The following is a 16,661-nucleotide window of genomic DNA, read 5'->3' as shown; positions in this document are numbered from 1 at the left end:
GAGGAGAGGAGAAGGGAGGGCGCGGGGAGGATGGGACGGGCAGTGTACGAGGGGGGAGGAGGATACAGCTGGCAGTGCAGAGCGGTGGGGAGAGAAGAGGAGAAGGGAGGGGGAGGGGAGGGCGGGCAGTGTACGAGGGGGGAGGAGGATGGAGCTGGCAGTGTAGAGCGGAGGGGGGAGGATGGGGCCGGCAGTGCGGGAGGGGAGAGAAAGCGGCCAAGGCGATGTGGGGGGAAGTCTATGGTGGTGTATGGGGAGCGGGCGGGGAGGGACAGTGACTCGGACTTGCCGGCGGACTCCGTTATTACGCATGCGCCGTTCCTACCGCTGAGTCCGCCAGCATCCCGTCATGCCCCGCGGGGCAGCCGAGACGTAGCCTCCCAGCCCGCTCGGACGCTAGAGCGGCAGCAGCAGGCCGAGGAGGCTGATCATGGCCGAGAAGAAGCCGCCCGTGGACCTGGGGCTCCTGGAGGAGGATGACGAGTTCGAGGAGTTCCCGGCGGAAGGTGACGGCGGTGTCCCGGGCTGGCGGGCGCTGGGGTTAGGGCGGTGGGTGGGGGCGCCCGTGTGGCGGGGCCAGGCCTCGGCTCTGACCTGCCCACAGCTGCCGGGTCTTAGTCCGCGAGGGATGGGGCGAGTCCTCCCCTCCCCTCCCCTCCCCGCCGGGCCTATGGGCCACGCCGTTCATGCGGGCTGCCCCAGTCACCCCACCGAGCCACGTGCAGTAAGGGGGTAGCGCCGTGTGCGGGTCGAGCAGCCTTGCCACAGCCTGCGGCTTTCCGCGCGCCGTGGAGACGTCCAGCTGCAACAAAAAAAGAAAAACAACAACTACTTGTTAGTGGCCAACTTCTTAACCGGCATAACTCTCTGTGAACTCGGGCTAATCTGCCTGTCCTGCTTAGGGGCCAGTTTATTCTGCCAAATCCTAAACCAGTATCACAATACTGTCTGTGCATGTTAAACTCTGAAAAAACTTTGCTTATGAATATTTTAAGCTTATTAGGGAATAACACAAGACACACCTGTCGTGCATGCAGCTGTATTTGGTGAAAGGCGTTCCTGAGCCTGCACTTGCATTTTTTCTAATCAGAAAGGGTGGCTATCATGGCCGATTTATATTTAATAAACTTTGTTGCTGAAGAAATTCATCAACATTCCAAATAGTCAGAGATAATCAGGGTTACATCAGAGATATGAAGAACATAGGGAAAGGGGGAAATAATATATTGGTAGTAAACTTACAGTTGTTGTGAAGAATGCCCATTTTTTCACAGAGGCAAAAGTCAGAGTAATTTAGCAGTCCTGCCCCTCCCTCCCCCCTCCCCCAAAAGCAGGTACTTAAAAATGTAGAAGCAAGTGATGTAATGATTAGTCTTTCTCTGTATTTTTAATCCAGTCTATAATAGCTGCAAAGTAAATCTTTCAAATGCTAATCTTAATTAATTAGCCTTTTAGAGTTCATAGGGGAATTCCCACCTTTTCATGTTCTCTGTATGTATATATATCTCCTCACTATATGTTCCATCTGATGAAGTGGGCTGTAGCCCATGAAAGCTTATGCTCAAATAGTTTTGTTAGTCTCTAAGGTGCCACAAGTACTCCTGTTCTTTTTTCTCCTTCCTGCGCACAAGTCACAAGCTAGGGCACTATAACCTTTTTTTTTTTTTTTTTTTGCTACAACTGCCCCTGTATACCTGAACTAATTTATTTCATGTTGCTGGACTTAATTAGAACTGCTTCATTTTGCGTTCATGCACAAAATGATTAAGAAGAAAAATTTCCTAATTCCAGACAAACCAGATTAATAAATGTGAGGAAGGGAATGAGGGATGTAAAATGGGGTAAGGTGGAAAGGTAATAAAAGGACTCAATTACAGTAGTTGATCGCAGCTTTATCTTAAAGACTAAATCTTGACACACAAACTCTACGGCTTTTTTGATAGTTACAAAGCTAGTGAATAAAGGGAATACATGTTCTTTTTGGGTTTTACTAAAACATTTTATGTGTGCAAAGACACAGAATTATAAATAAGGAACTTTCCCTTACAGTCTTGTAAATAAAAATGTCCTGCCCTAGATTTAATCTTGGAAGACTTCAGAATAGGGCATGATTGTCAATTTCCATAAAGCCCTTAAAAGTTTTAGTGGTTAAAGGGATGGCTTGTATTAGTGAATGAAGGGAATTGCTGATGGAGTAGGTCAGCGTTTGTCAAACTGGGGTCCACAAGCATACTCCAAGGGATCCACGGGCCCTGCTGATCAACTTCTCCCCCTCCCTCCCAGTGCCTCCTGCATGCCGCTGAACAGCTGTTCCCCAGTGTGCAGGAGGCGTTGGGAGGGAGGGGGAGGAGCAGGGATGGGGCGCCCTCGGGGGACAGGGTGTAATCATGTCCGGGGCCACTGGCCCCGCTGACCAACTCATCACTCTCCCTCCCAGTGCCTCCTGCGTGCCAGGGAAAAGCTGTTCAGTGGCATGCAGGAGGCGCTGGGAGGGGGAGGAGCAGGGATGGGGTGTGCAACATGAAACAAATTAGTTCAGGGACACAGGGATGGGGTGTGCTCGGGGGAGGAGGCGGGGAAGAGGGGGGGCAAGTGTGGGGCGGGAAGAAGTGGGGCAGGGATGGGGTATAGTGAGGGTGGGGCCAAGAGCTGAGCAGGGAGTTTGGGGGTCCACAAAATTTTTAAAATAAAAATGGGGGCCCTCAGGTTACTAAAAATTAAGAACCGCTGGTGTAGATCATGGTGGGTAGGGATGTTCACAGTATTTGCTATGCTATCTTATCTTCCTTGTACTTGACATAGCTTTATGAGTTACAGATGTATCAAATAAGCTTTGTCAAATATAGTATTTCCAGTTAGAAAGAGAAACATGTTATTGTAATTGTTGTATTAACTGGTTAGATGAACTGAGAAGATAATGGGAGGCTTGTTTAGAGAAAACATATGAGAGGGAAAAAGGCTTCTTACTACGTGATCTCTCCCCCCCCCCCCCCCCCCCCCGTTAAATGTGAATTAAATGACTTGGGATGGTGGGGAATCTATGCACTATAAATATTGAACTGGACAAATATGGCCACTAAAAATGAATGTTTCAGATTTTATTTCTAAAAATCTCAAACCACACCCTCACACGGAGAAAACTAGGATTTGGTGGACCTTTCTGAATACTTGAGTTTTCCTGTATCTCTGCAATAACCTCAACTGACCTTCCTTGAAATCTTCTTTAACTGTCACAGTAGAAAAAAACCCAGATATCAGAACTTGGCTCTGATAAATTTGAGAAAACAATATAATGTGAGAATGAGGGTGGGTATTTGGGCACTGCATTGGCCTTCTTAGATTATGGTAATATATCTATAAACCAAATGAGGTGAAATCCTCTTACTGAATGTGGATATACTATTTGTTAAGCATCCTAACTTTTAAGAAATTCTGAAAATGTTTCATACAGGGCATTAGTATTTTTATCAAAAAAGTAACTCCAGACTCTCCTTCAGTTTGTGATTGAAGTTTGATGTAGATGTTAACTATTGAAATACTTTTAAAAATCATTCTTTATATTATATGTGTCTGCTGATTAAGCATTAAAGGCTTCTTGATGTAGCTTACAAAAAAAACCCAACCTATAAAGCAGTCATTAAACCTTCTAGTAAGATCATATCATAAAGAATATTCAGAACTACTATTTGAGTATTTTCTTTTTATTGCTTAATCAAAAATAATTGGATAAATATTTGATTATAAAAACTTTTACTAAAATTATCTCAAACTGTGAATCTTCCCAGTTATACTACTTCTCTATGCAGCAGTACATGTTAGAGTTCTGTTACGTCTGATACAGGGAAATTAGGTAATGCAAACTTGTATTAAAGCATAACAAAAATTACATTACATAAGCATTCTTTACTTCTTTAATTCCTACTTCAACTCAGTTTCAAGAAATAATTATACCAAATTTTTAAGTATCTGAAACAGATGTGTTCTAGAGTGTTTCATTTCAAGTTTAGTATGATATGATGTATGGTATAATGTGAATTGGTCACTTTTGACTTCTGTGATCCTTTTCAGAGGTATAAAATCGTATGGCTTTTGGTATTGTAGAGCTGAGTACAAAAAACTATTTTGTCTTCATTTTTGAAGTGTAGAACACACCACGCAGTGATCAGAATATTAAAATACTTTTCTAAGACTCCCATCACGACTAGTTTGTCAAAATAGATTTTGTAACTTTAGTTTATAGTAATAATACTTAATGGTAGTCGACTCTCAAAAACATTTTTGATACTTCCAAATCCCAGATAATGCTATATCATTTTTTACTTTTATCCAGTCACAGGCATATAATGTAACTGGAATAATAACTTCAATACACAAGCCTAGTATATAGTGTCAACATACAAATAGTTTAAAGTCTTGTAGCTACAGGAATAAGAGCACAATTCAGGCTTTTTTTTTTTTTTATCACTTTCATCTGTTTTTCACCCACTTTAATGTGGAAGACATCTTAGCCCCACTTCTTGAAGCATGATGCAGGTTTTCATGAGTAAAGAAATGTCAGTCTGCCTGACAACTATCCTTTTATGGTTGAACCTCTCAGAGCCATTGTGCCTGATTGTATCATCTCAAATCATTTGAGACTCTTGTCACCAATTAATGTAATGCCTGAATTCTGGGTCAATTTTTATCCTACAAAAGCACATTTTTATTTGTTGTGGAATGCGTATGTCTTTGAAATATAAATACAGTAAATGAAATAGTTGATATAATACTGTTTTGTAGTCTTTGTAAGAACATTAAATTTGAATGTTAAATGCACTGTGTAAATAAAAATTAAGTTTATTGTAAGTAGTGCTGAATTAAGGCCCTTTCCTCTCTTGTAACTCAGTTTCATTGTTTGTGAATTGAATGTGATTATCCTAGTGAAAAAGACAATAGAGTAATTAGTTATTTGTTTTGCATTATTATTATTATTAGTAGTAGTATTACCATAGCCCCTAGGAGCCCTATTAATGGACCAGGACCGCATTGTGCTAGGCACTGTACAAATACAGTATAAAGCTGGTCCTTGCCTCAAGGGGTTTGTCTCTTCTCTTCCCACCCTTTTTTTTTTTTTTTTTTTTTTTTCCTTTCTCTAGTTTCTGCGGGGTCTCCAGCCCAGCCTTTCCACATATAAATGATCCATTCTGTGGATTGTGAAGCTAAATCTTAGTCGCTTATCTTCGGCATTAAATTCTTTACACGTGTGGCTGGCTAGGAATGGATACTTCTATTCCTGTGGTTCTCAAATTTTTCCATACTGTGACCACATTACAATAGGAAAAAGTTTCAGGACCTCTCTTTTCCCTATACTCATAAAGAGAGGAAGGGTGATTGCAACCCACCTGGATCTGTTTGCGACCCTCCCACAGTCAGTTTCCTTTTGTTGACTTATATGTACAATGCTACTCTATTGGTTGCTGGAAAGCTTTGGATTTGCTGGGTTGGTTAGAAAGCTGATTGTAAATTATGGTGGGACGCAACACCATTCAAAACCATTTGCAGGTTGGGGAGGAGCACTGCAATGTTCTCAAATTTAATATTTTTAAAACTAATATAGCCAGGTAATCTTATAAATCTGTACCATGGGCGCCAAATACCAAAAATATATTCCCTACCATGAGCCTTTTTGGTGCTCCAGGAGAACTTGCTTCACATGCAGTGCTTTGCTACTTTTCTGTATTAATAAGAGGACCAAAACCAGTTTCCAAGTGCAAGACTAGGTGACACTTCTGCTTATCATCAATGTTGCAATACTGGGCAAAGCTTGCAATTTACTTTTCTGGTTATCTTTACTGCTGCAGCTGTAGAATAACATTTTGCCTATATGAAAAATAGAACTGGTAGCTTTAAAGGTGAGGGGAAGGATTAAAAATGTGAAGCTACTTATTGTATAACTATAGTTGCATACCCTTCTTGTTTTAGTTTCAGATTTTCTACTACATAAGTTACTTGTAATTTCAGTATTTTGTATAAGAAGAAATGGAAGGTCTAAGTGGATTGAGTAAAGGAGTTTTTTTGAGTTTTCTTGGCAATAAAAGCACTCAACATTTAAAGTTAATATTTTCATGCAACCCTGAGGAATTGCAGACTTTCTAAAAGTCTTTAGACATATTAATGGAAACCAGGTAACATGTTACCTTCTGTATTTGTGCTATATTGTTACAGATCTTCTATGAGTGATCTTTTTTAATTAATATTCTCATTATGGACAAATAATCCTGGAATCCAAAACATTAATCTTATAGCTATTTATAAAGTTGTATTTTGATTATAATTCAAGAAGTTAGGGTGTTAAATAGCATCTTGTAATAATTTCATTCTTCTAAACACTTTTTTAATGTGATCAGAACTTTTTTTTATAAACAGAGGAAATGTTTGGTATTGATGAGATTTGTGTATCTAATGGCCAGACCTATTTGCTGACAGTAAATGTTACCAAAGCAGTACAACATAAAATATTTAGACTTTGTCTGTTTTCTGTCCTTAGACTGGGCTGGTTTAGATGAAGATGAAGATGCACATGTCTGGGAAGACAATTGGGATGATGACAATGTAGAAGATGACTTCTCCAATCAGTTAAGGTAATCTTGGAGTTTAATTTACAGTTAGAAGTTGAACATAAAACTTTCAGTCTGTAGTTTTTAGTTGGGTGGAATCTGTGACTTTAAAAAATGTTCAGTTTAAAAAAAAATATTTTTGAAAGAAAAACATGAGCAAATCTCTACTTAACTGCCCCAAAGAGTTTTTTAAAAGCAGCATTTGCTGTCATAACCCAACAAGCCGTACTACTGGTGACCAGCCTCTGTACTTCACTGTCAATTCTATAAACAGTGAAATAACCCTCAGTTACCTCTCAGTGTGTGTGTGATGATTAGAGTGGGGCAGGAAACAGCTTCCTCATCCTGTAAAATTTTACAGGATTTCAAAAACTTTCCATCCTGAATTGAGAAACCTTTCTAGACAAAAGACTTGTCGATACTGAGATGTTCCCACAAAAAGTTTCCTTGTAATGAGGAGTTGTCTTCCAGCAAAGAGCCATTAAGTGAAGCAATTCCCGGCTAGTTCTACTGGCAGTCATAGACTTTATTACAGGGGGAAAAATTATCGAAGTAAAATTTTAAAATATAAAAATATCTATGGGCAGGAGCTGAGCACTTCTAATCCAGTTGTTTAACCCTCCTTTCTGTAGGTCACTTTTAGTTTCAGTTAATCTTTTACTGATGCCTAATTATAATTTAAGGAGTTTGAATCATCAATACAAACTTGTGCTTTATCACTAATCCCGCCATACATTGTACACATAACAAAATATCTGTAATGTAGCCTGATTTGAAACAGTTACTGGACTGACTCCCTTGTTTTAGACACAAGGTTAAGGTGACCCTCAGGTAGTGGGTGTCAATGTAAATCCTGTTTGTGTAATTGCTTATTGTCAAGTTGAAAAGTAGTTTCAAGTTAATTGCAGGTCTTAAATATATTACCACTCTAAAGACAGTGTGTGTCAACAATATTACAAGAATCCTCAAAGTGTGGCAGAAATTTCTGTATGAGAAGTTCAATACATGACACTTTGGACTGTGAAAACTACACCTTAATTACATCTTATAGTAAAGTATTCATAATCTGTCCTCATCTCTGTATTTAAATTAAAGACTCCAGTCTGAGGTTGGAACAGCATTCCTCTACCACAATTCACTGACTATCCCTGGTATGTTTAAGCCATCCTGAAATACAACTGACTTGAGTGTCCTAAAAATAAATCTTACATTTTAGTAATGAAAATCTATCCTTGCTCCTGGTTTGGGTCAACAAAGATTGATTGATTCATTCTGTGTATTCAGATAATCTCCTTATCTAAACTATCACAATTATTCATCAGTCAAAACAAGTTGGGTGGAAGTTATGCCTGTTTAAGAACTGCAGAATCAGAACTATTGTGTTCATTTGGGCTCTGATTCAAAGTATAAACACACACCTAATTTTAAGCATGTATAATCCTATTGAAGTCAGTGGGACTACGTACAAGATTAAGGACCTTTTATATAATAGGAATCAAAGATGCTATACTGATGAACGCAGTGTCAAAACTTGTTAAGATTTTGCTTTGCAAAAATAATTTTAACTTTGTTCCTAGATGGTTGGTCTTCTTTTAAAATAAATAATTTAAAAAAATCTGTTCTGGTAACAGTTAATTGTGCATAAGGAAGTCTGGTGAAAGGTTTCACAAGGGTAACTCATGTACTGCATTATCATTTCTAATGAAGTTTTATAGACTTAAAAATGGGGTGAAAGAAAGCACTTCTCTGATTTAATCAATAAGGAGTGAGGACCATAATAAAATAAGCCTTTGAATTTTTATCGGGGTTCATATCCATGTTGAAAAGAGTGACTAAACTGAAATCTAGAAGGAATGTAAAGCAAGTGAGGCCAAATGTGAATTATTACTCTTTTTACTTGTCCTTTTGTATCAAAAGTGACAGTAGCATATTGGTATTTAATGTTTTCTTACCAGATAATATTTAGGTTCTTGATTAACATTTGTCGTGGTTTAAAGAGCTTTGCAAATATCTGACAGTATTTTATTGTGCCTCAATCATACTTCTGGTTCTTATTTTTATACAGAGCTGAACTAGAAAAACATGGATACAAGATGGAGACCTCATAGTTTTCAGTGAAGATGGAATAATCTAAAATTGAACTGTAGATTGAATTGTTGAAAAAAGACGACAGGCTGGGACATGAGATGATACATTCAATCCATTATCAGTTTGCATTGATTTATTTTGGTTTTGTATAAATAATAAAAATTTTAATCTAAACCCTTTTATATTTCCAGTATTTTTTCAGCTTCTTTTTATTGATGAGATATTTAAAAAAAAAATCAATCCTTATGTGGTTTGTGCAGCTGTGTTCATGGTTTCTTATATGAGGTTGCTGATAATCTTTAAATAGCTGAAGCCTATCCCATTAAAATCAATAGGAACAAAATAAGCATCAGTAAGAACAGAATTGAAAAATAGCAGACCCTTTGTCTTGAGTAGATGTAGACAAGATGCAAATGCAAGACGGAAATGCATTTAAAATTTCTGTTATATTCCAACAAAATGTGACTAAAATATATGAAAGCGATGTGTGTGGGCAGGGGGAATGAATACAGGATAGATTAACAAATATTAATCTGTTAAAATATTTTAAGATTAATTTAAAAACATTTAATTTTTCTTTAGTTAATATGCTGGTGAGAGCTAGTTTGATAGCCCTGGAAAATAAAGGCCTCTGTAATCTAGGGGTAAGAACAATACAGAAAACCGAAGTGCACACTCCTCCAGCCCTGTTAGAGAGAGGACTTTTCTAGAGATCCTGTAAAGCAGTGACTGTGAAAAAGATTTGGGATCATGGTGGGTAATCAGCTGAACATAAACTCCCAGTGTGATACAGTAGCCAAAAGGGCGAATGTGGTCCTCGGATGCATAAATTGGGGGATCTTGAGTAGTGGAGAAGTTATTTTACCTCTTTATTGGTCACTGGTGTGACCTGCTGCTAGAATATTGTGTCCAGTTCTGGTACAACAATTAAGAAGGATGTTGATAAATTGGAGAGGGTTCAGGAAAGAGTTATGAAAATGATTAAAGGATTAGAAAACCTGCCTATAGTAATAGACTCAAGAAGCTCAATATATTTAGTTTAACAAAGTAAAGTGGTGTCTTGATCACAGTCTATAAGTAGCTATATGGGAAACAGATATTTGATATTGGCCTCTTCAGTGTAGCAGACAAAGATTTAGCATGATCCAGTGTTAAACAAGGTTTGGAGATCTCAGCCTGCTTAGTACCATGGCAAACACACCATTAAAAATCCATTTAACCTTTTATTAAAGATGCGGAAAAGGAGGAAAAACCATTAAAACATTTAAAATCTACAGTATAAAATAAGGCCTTCATTTTAACAACATTCCTTGTTCTCTTTACCTGGAGAGTTGTAAGAAGGAAAAAAGTCCTCATTTAACAGTCCCTTAGTTGAGACGAGCTGGAGCTATCGTTGTGGCTGATGTTACAGTCCAATCCAACTTCATCTCAGGTGGTGGTTGGGATTCAGCAGGAGCTGCTAGAGGTAGCCATGTCATCCGGGTCCTGCTCTGGTCGGTATATCTCCTGGGATCTGGACCTTGATCCAGATCCTGATAAACAGTGGGGGCGGCAGCCATGATGGTGAAGCTCACTTCAGTAGCCGCCGTCTATTCTTCTGTCCTCTTCCCCCCCCCCCCCCACCTTCAAGTCTCTTTAAGGACCCGAAAAGGGAATGATGGGTGGAATAGCCCATCCCCTCATTATTTTGTCGACCAATTAGGTGCACCAATTCTGTTTCATTAATTTCTGGTTCTCCTTTTCTGTTTTTACCAAGAATGATTTCCACATAGTCCTTGAATGACAGCAGCATGGCCTTTTTTATCTGGATTAATTTAGTCTCCCTGTCTGGTTCTCTTGCACCTGTTTATAACATTAATTGTTGAAAACAACTTGACCTATTTTCCGTTAACATTTGTTACTGTAACTTATTGTAACATTGTATGAACTTTTACATACTTTTTACAATTAAGCTCACCATCAGGGTAAATTTGTAGACGCAATTATTACAACAGAGGTTAGGGGAAGGGGAGGGGAGACAGATCTGATGAGGAGCCAGTGTCCAGAGGGAGAACCAGGACTGGCTGGGAAAAGAGACTGGGATGATGAGCGTGGGGGAGGACACAGTGGATGAGGAGCCCAGGGAAATTGAGATTGGGAGTCTGGGTGTGTGTGCATGTGAATGGAGGCCAGGGTGAGGGGGAGAGAGAGAGAGACAGGAGAGGAGGAACTGGGACTGGCTGGGCAAGAAAACTGGGAACAAGGACTTGGGAATTAGAGGGGTGTAACTGGTGATAGCTGGGCAAGGAGACTGGGAGTCAAGGTGACTGGGACTGGTTTGGTGAGTGCAAGGGGGAGATACTGGGAATGACAAGGATTGAGATGAGAAACCTGAGGAGTGGAGACTGGTGCTGGCTAGGTGATGAGAATGGGACTGAGACAAGGAGCCAAGAGCATTGATGATCTGGGACTGGAACGGGACAGGTTGGAGGGTTCTGGGCAGAATCAATCAAGCTTGGGATGAACTGGGCAGAAGTCTGTGCCCAGTTAAGAACATCCTTTCAGTCTCCCCATTCCTTTGCTGTCAGCAAATATCTGTGAAACCCACTGACAGTGTGTATGCCTCATCCCTGTCTAGTGCTGGTTCACATAGAGGATGATAACCTACTACTGCTATGTTACTCCATTAGCTCAAGCTGTTTGATGGTTTCCAAGGTTCCAGCCCTACTTGATGAATTATGTGGCTGTCAATATGATGTCACATGATGGAATTGTGCTTTTTCAGTTTGCTTTTTCCAAAAAACCTAGATAATTACACACACACAAACCTGTAAAAAGAACATTATTAAGATTGCAAAGTCAAAGCTCAAAAGTTAAAAAATGCCAAAATTAAAGTTTATGTGCAACTTTAATTCAGCCCCCTTGTATACATGCATTATGATACAGTTTTTAATTACATATCAAACTATTTCCCCCCCACAAAATCTCTGCCTTCTTTAGTGAACAGGGTGGATCTGCTCAAGGGATGCATCAGGGTTGTGTCATGAAGGAGACCGTTGCCTGGAGGACCTCTGCTTTACTTACTGCAGAGGTTGGAAGGCACACAGTGATTGAGGCAGGGGATTGCAGGAAGACAATGGATGGTTTTAGGGTTGATGCAGTTGAATACTACCCTGAATAATTGGTTTATATCCCTGCCTTTGCCACAGAGTTTCTATGCAATACTAGGTAAGCTAATTAAATCAAACTTTTCACAGGTGGTCACTAATTGGATGTGCCTCATTTTCAGTCTATCTGCCTTGAGACCCTGAGGTCTGATTTGCAGATGTGCTGAGCACTCACAGCTGCGACTGAAATCATTGGGAGCTGTGGTTTGAAAATGTGAAGTGCTATATAGTGTTAAGTTCTTGGAAAAATCAGGCCCTGGGCACCTCAGATTTGGCACCCAAAATTAGCAGATACTTTTTGTCCTTCATCTCCATACCTCAATTCTCCATCTGTAAAATGGGGATAATAATATGCCCTGCACCTCACAGGGATGTTGTGAAAATTAATTCATTAATATTCATGAAGCACTCATATGGTAGTGATGAATGTCATAGAAAAGCTCATGAGAAAATTAATAATTTTATTTTCAGAGCAGTACAGTAATTAATGCATGGAACCACACACTGATCAGTGAGGAGTAAACAAGCTATTGAATGGCTATTCATCAAATGAGCACAGTCCAGCCTGTGCACTAAATGAGGCAGGGATCTTTGGAAAAAATAGTCTGTGATCATGTAATTAAGGACTGGACCAAATGCATATGCACAAGGGGGGTGAATTAAGCTTGCACGGGGACACTGACATTTCCTATGTTTTGAGTATTTTACTTTGCAACCTCAATAATGTTCTTTTAACATAGTTTTATTTGTATGTGTCTGTATAATTATACAAATAAATTAGATTTAGCTCAAGGGTATACAGGGAAAAAGGAAATGAACATACTGATGCCAATAAAGTTTTTGTGGTGAAAATTTACTGAAGGCTGAATGTTATGTAACATTTCAAGCACTTTCGGATCCTTCGTGGTGAAATGTGTGATATAAATGTAAAATATTTGCAATACACATTGTCGCAAACAAACACATTAAAATCATTTTAAATATTCCAATCTCTCCTCCATTGTCCTTTGTCAGCAGAGAGGCAAGGACAGTGGCTTTGTGTTTCACAAGTAATTGTAATTTAAAACTAATTTCAACAATTCTTGAGTCAGTCATTTGCAACTAGGCAAACTGTCCTGTGTTTTAATACTGGTAATAAATAAAGAAATGTGACCTTCCTTTTTTAAAGACTTGAAGCGATACTTTGAGGTATATAGCTCTAATGGTAGGAAAGGCCTTTGCCTAGGGATGCTTTTCATCCTATATTCCTGCAAATGATTTGTCTCTACTATTCCTTCTCCTCCTTCCCTCTGAGCTTTGCACCTTCTTTCAGACTGGCCCCATGTTTGAAACTATCTTCTCCCTCTTGTCTGCTAGCTCTTTCTCTCCTTAAAATGCACTTTCCCCATAAATCCTTCCTACCTTCTCATAACCCAAAGACCTCTCCACACCCTCGCAGATTTCCTCTTCTGCTTGTATATGTTGTAAACTCTTTAGGGAAGATGGGGGTGGGATAGTTCAGTGGTTTGAGCATTGGCCTGCTAAACCCAGGGTTGTGAGTTCAATCCTTGAGAGGGCCAATTTGGGTATTGGTCCTGCTTTGAGCAGGGGTTGGACTAGATGACCTCCTGAGGTCCCTTCTAACTCTGATATTCTATGATACAATGCCATAGTCTATGCTGCTTTGTAAAGCACCATGTAAACATGCAGCTGATTTGTAGGGCACATGGCAAAATAAGTGATGGGGAAGTGCAGGATGGATTAATATGCTTCAATGGGCTGGCCTACACCCAGCATGCAAAGAGGGAAAGTACCACAATAGCAAGTGAATAGATGGGTGTTAAATGCATATAGCATGACAGATAATTACTTATATTTTTTATCAGATCTGCAATGATCTCAAAGTGCCTTATGAAGTGAGGGTCAGAGTTATTCCTATTTTACCTTTGGAATTACTGAGGCACAGAGGTTTAATGACTTACTCCAGGGCACGCAGGGAGTCAGTGGTAGTGCTGGCAATGGAAGTCCTGACCCATGCTCAACCCTTTAGACTTCAGCTGCACCTATTAGTTGCTTTACACTGGCAATGTGCTGGATGCTATTCAAAACACAACACCAAAACATTGTCTGCCCTGGAGAGGTCAGAGTCAAAAAGATTTGCAGAGGGCAAGACATAGTGGGGTAAATTTTCACAATTGATGATGTTGACAAATGGGAGAAAGTTCAGAGTAGAACCACAAAAATGATTAAAGGTTTAGAAAACCTGCCTTACAGCGAAAGACTTACGCTCAATCTATTTAGCTTAACAGAGAAAGTTAAGGGGACCACAGGGGATCACAGTCTACAAGTACTTACCTGGAGAATATTTGATAATAGGCTCTTCAGTCTAGCACACAAAGGTATCTATAATAAGATCTAGTAGCTGGGAGTTAAAGCTAGATAAATTCAGACTGGAAATGAGGCATATATTTTTAACAGTGCAGGTAATAAACCATTGGAACAGTATATCAAGGGTTGTTGTGGTAGATTCTCCATCATTGGCAATTTTAAAATCAGGATTGGACGTTGTTTAAAAAGATATGCTCTAGTTCAAACGGGAATTATTTTGTAGCAGTACAGTACTATGGTTTGTGTTACACAGGAGACCAGATGATTATCACAAAGGTTCCTTCTGGCCTTGGAATCTATGAACTTAGGGATATTTTTTTCATTGTTATTATAGGCTCCAAATACTATAAACCTGGGGAAATCATCCAGCGCAAGTGTCCAATATCCCATCTAGGGAAATAGGATAAATTGAACATAGTGCTATGCTGAAAGAGGGACATATCCAGTAACTTTCCCCTTGGAACGTTTTGTTATAAATACAATCATCCTTATTTATCATCATGTCCTGAATTGCTAAGAGGTTTTTCTCTCTCGTGTATTAGCCTTATACTTTATTTTCAGCTCACAAACTTGCATCCTTTGGAAGTACTGGAATTAGTTTGTCACACTGTGCAGTTCTTTTTGGTAAATTGTTTAGTAACCCTTTCCATGGCACTCTCTTTGTGCTTCAATAGTGAACAAAATGCTAGGCCTGTCTGCCTGATCTTTTAAGCACCTCAACTTTTTCCTCTGCTAAATAGTAAATCAACTTTGTTTGGGAAACAGTCTATAAGGAGGAGAATGCAGCTCATTTCTTTGGAAGTAACTCTGGCTGTTCTCCTTTTGTAGGCTCAGTGGAGTTCAAGAATTGAGAGTACTTTTGGGCGCTGAAGTGCTTTGCAAGCTCTATCTGTACCAAACCACTGACATGCAGCCACTTCTCCTGGGTTAAAGAATGGTATCCCTGTGGCAATTTTGGCACTTACATGGGACTGCACAAAGGTGCAATAATGCAACTTCCACTGAACTCAGTGGAGGTGGTGTCCATTTCTTTAAAGGGATTAACTCAGGCCTGAAACCCACAACTATTTCACATTTGGGGACAATGTATACCTTCAAGTCAGCGGTACTGCTATGGGTACCTGCATGGCCCCACAGTATGCCAACATTTTTATGGCTATCTTAGAACAACACTTCCTCAGCTCTCGTCCCCTAACGCCCCTACTCTACTTGTGCTACATTGATGACATCTTCATCATCTGGACCCAGGGGAAAGAGGCCCTTGAGGAATTCCACCAGGATTTCAACAATTTCCACCCCACCATCAACCTCAGCCTGGACCATTCCACACAAGAGATCCACTTCCTGGACACTACAGTGCAAATAAGCAATGGTCACATAAACACCACCCTATACTGGAAACCTACTGACTGCTATACTTACCTACATGCCTCCAGCTTTCATCCAGACCACATCACACGATCCATTGTCTACAGCCAAGCTCTAGGATACAACGGCATTTGCTCCAATCCATCAGACAGAGACAAACACCTACAGGATCTCTATCAAGTGTTCTTAAAACTACAATACCCACCTGGTGAAGTGAAGAAACAGATTGACAGAGTCAGAAGGGTACCCAGAAGTCACCTACTACAGGACAGGCCCAACAAAGAAAGTAACAGCACGCCACTAGCCGTCACCTTCAGCCCCCAACTAAAACCTCTCCAGCGCATCATCAAGGATTGACAACCTCTCCTGAAGGACGATCCCTCACTCTCACAGACCTTGGGAGACAGGCCAGTCCTCGCTTATAGACAGCCCCCCAACCTGAAGCAAATACTCACCAGCAACTATACACCACACAACAAAAACACTAACCCAGGAACCTATCCCTGCAACAAATCCTGTTGCCTACTCTGTGCACATATCTATTCAAGGGACACCATCATAGGACCTAACCACATCAGCCACCCCATCAGGGGCTCGTTTACCTGCACATCTACCAATGTGATATATGCCATCATGTGCCAGCAATGCCCCTCTGCCATGTACATTGGCCAAACCAGACAGTCTCTACGCAAAAGAATAAATGGACACAAATCAGACATCAAGAATTATAACATTCAAAAACCAGTTGGAGAACACTTCAACCTCCCTGGTCACTCAATAACAGACTTAAAAGTGACAATTCTTCAACAACAAAACTTCAAAAACAGACTCCAATGTGAAACTAAAGAACTGGAATTAATTTGCAAACTGGACACCATCAAATTAGGCCTGAATAAAGACTGGGAGTGGATGGGTCACTACAAAAACTAAAAACTAATTTCCCCATGTTAATTTCTCCCTACGGTTACTTACACCTTCTTGTCAACTGTTTGAAATGGGCCACCCTGATTACTTCTACAAAAGTGATTTTTCCTGGTGTTGATAATAGCCCACTGTAATTGAATTGTCTCGGTAGAACTGACTCCCCACTTGGTAA

The 16,661-nt window shown here is 40.0% G+C and overlaps 1 protein-coding gene across 2 annotated transcripts; it reads left to right on the top strand.

Annotated features, from left to right (window-relative positions):
• Nucleotides 1-346: 346 nt before the first annotated feature.
• On the top strand, nucleotides 347-8,858 carry SEM1 (SEM1 26S proteasome complex subunit). Of its 2 annotated transcripts, XM_034760498.1 has the most exons (4): nucleotides 347-506; nucleotides 6,527-6,620; nucleotides 7,692-7,747; nucleotides 8,662-8,858. In XM_034760498.1, the coding sequence occupies exons 1-4, from the start codon at nucleotides 431-433 to the stop codon at nucleotides 8,670-8,672; spliced, it is 237 nt and encodes a 78-aa protein (XP_034616389.1). In that variant the 5' UTR covers nucleotides 347-430; the 3' UTR covers nucleotides 8,673-8,858. The 2 variants fall into 2 exon arrangements, with proteins under 2 accessions (XP_034616389.1, XP_034616390.1); XM_034760499.1 differs by lacking the exon at nucleotides 7,692-7,747 and having other exon boundaries at nucleotides 348-506.
• The last annotated feature ends 7,803 nt before the right edge of the window (nucleotides 8,859-16,661 follow it).

The sequence above is a fragment of the Trachemys scripta genome, chromosome 2 (genome assembly GCF_013100865.1).
Source record: "Trachemys scripta elegans isolate TJP31775 chromosome 2, CAS_Tse_1.0, whole genome shotgun sequence".
Classification (NCBI taxonomy): domain Eukaryota; kingdom Metazoa; phylum Chordata; order Testudines; family Emydidae; genus Trachemys; species Trachemys scripta.
Note: the sequence above shows the minus strand (reverse complement) of the source record. Positions and strands in the feature narration are given on the sequence as shown.

Coding starts and splice junctions, on each gene's coding strand:
- SEM1 (XM_034760498.1), top strand. CDS start 431: ATGGCCGAGAAGAAGCCGCCCGTGGACCTGGGGCTCCTGGAGGAGGAT. Junction 507..6,526: donor CGAGGAGTTCCCGGCGGAAG/GTGACGGCGGTG, acceptor TTCTGTCCTTAG/ACTGGGCTGGTTTAGATGAA. Junction 6,621..7,691: donor GACTTCTCCAATCAGTTAAG/GTAATCTTGGAG, acceptor TTTAAATTAAAG/ACTCCAGTCTGAGGTTGGAA.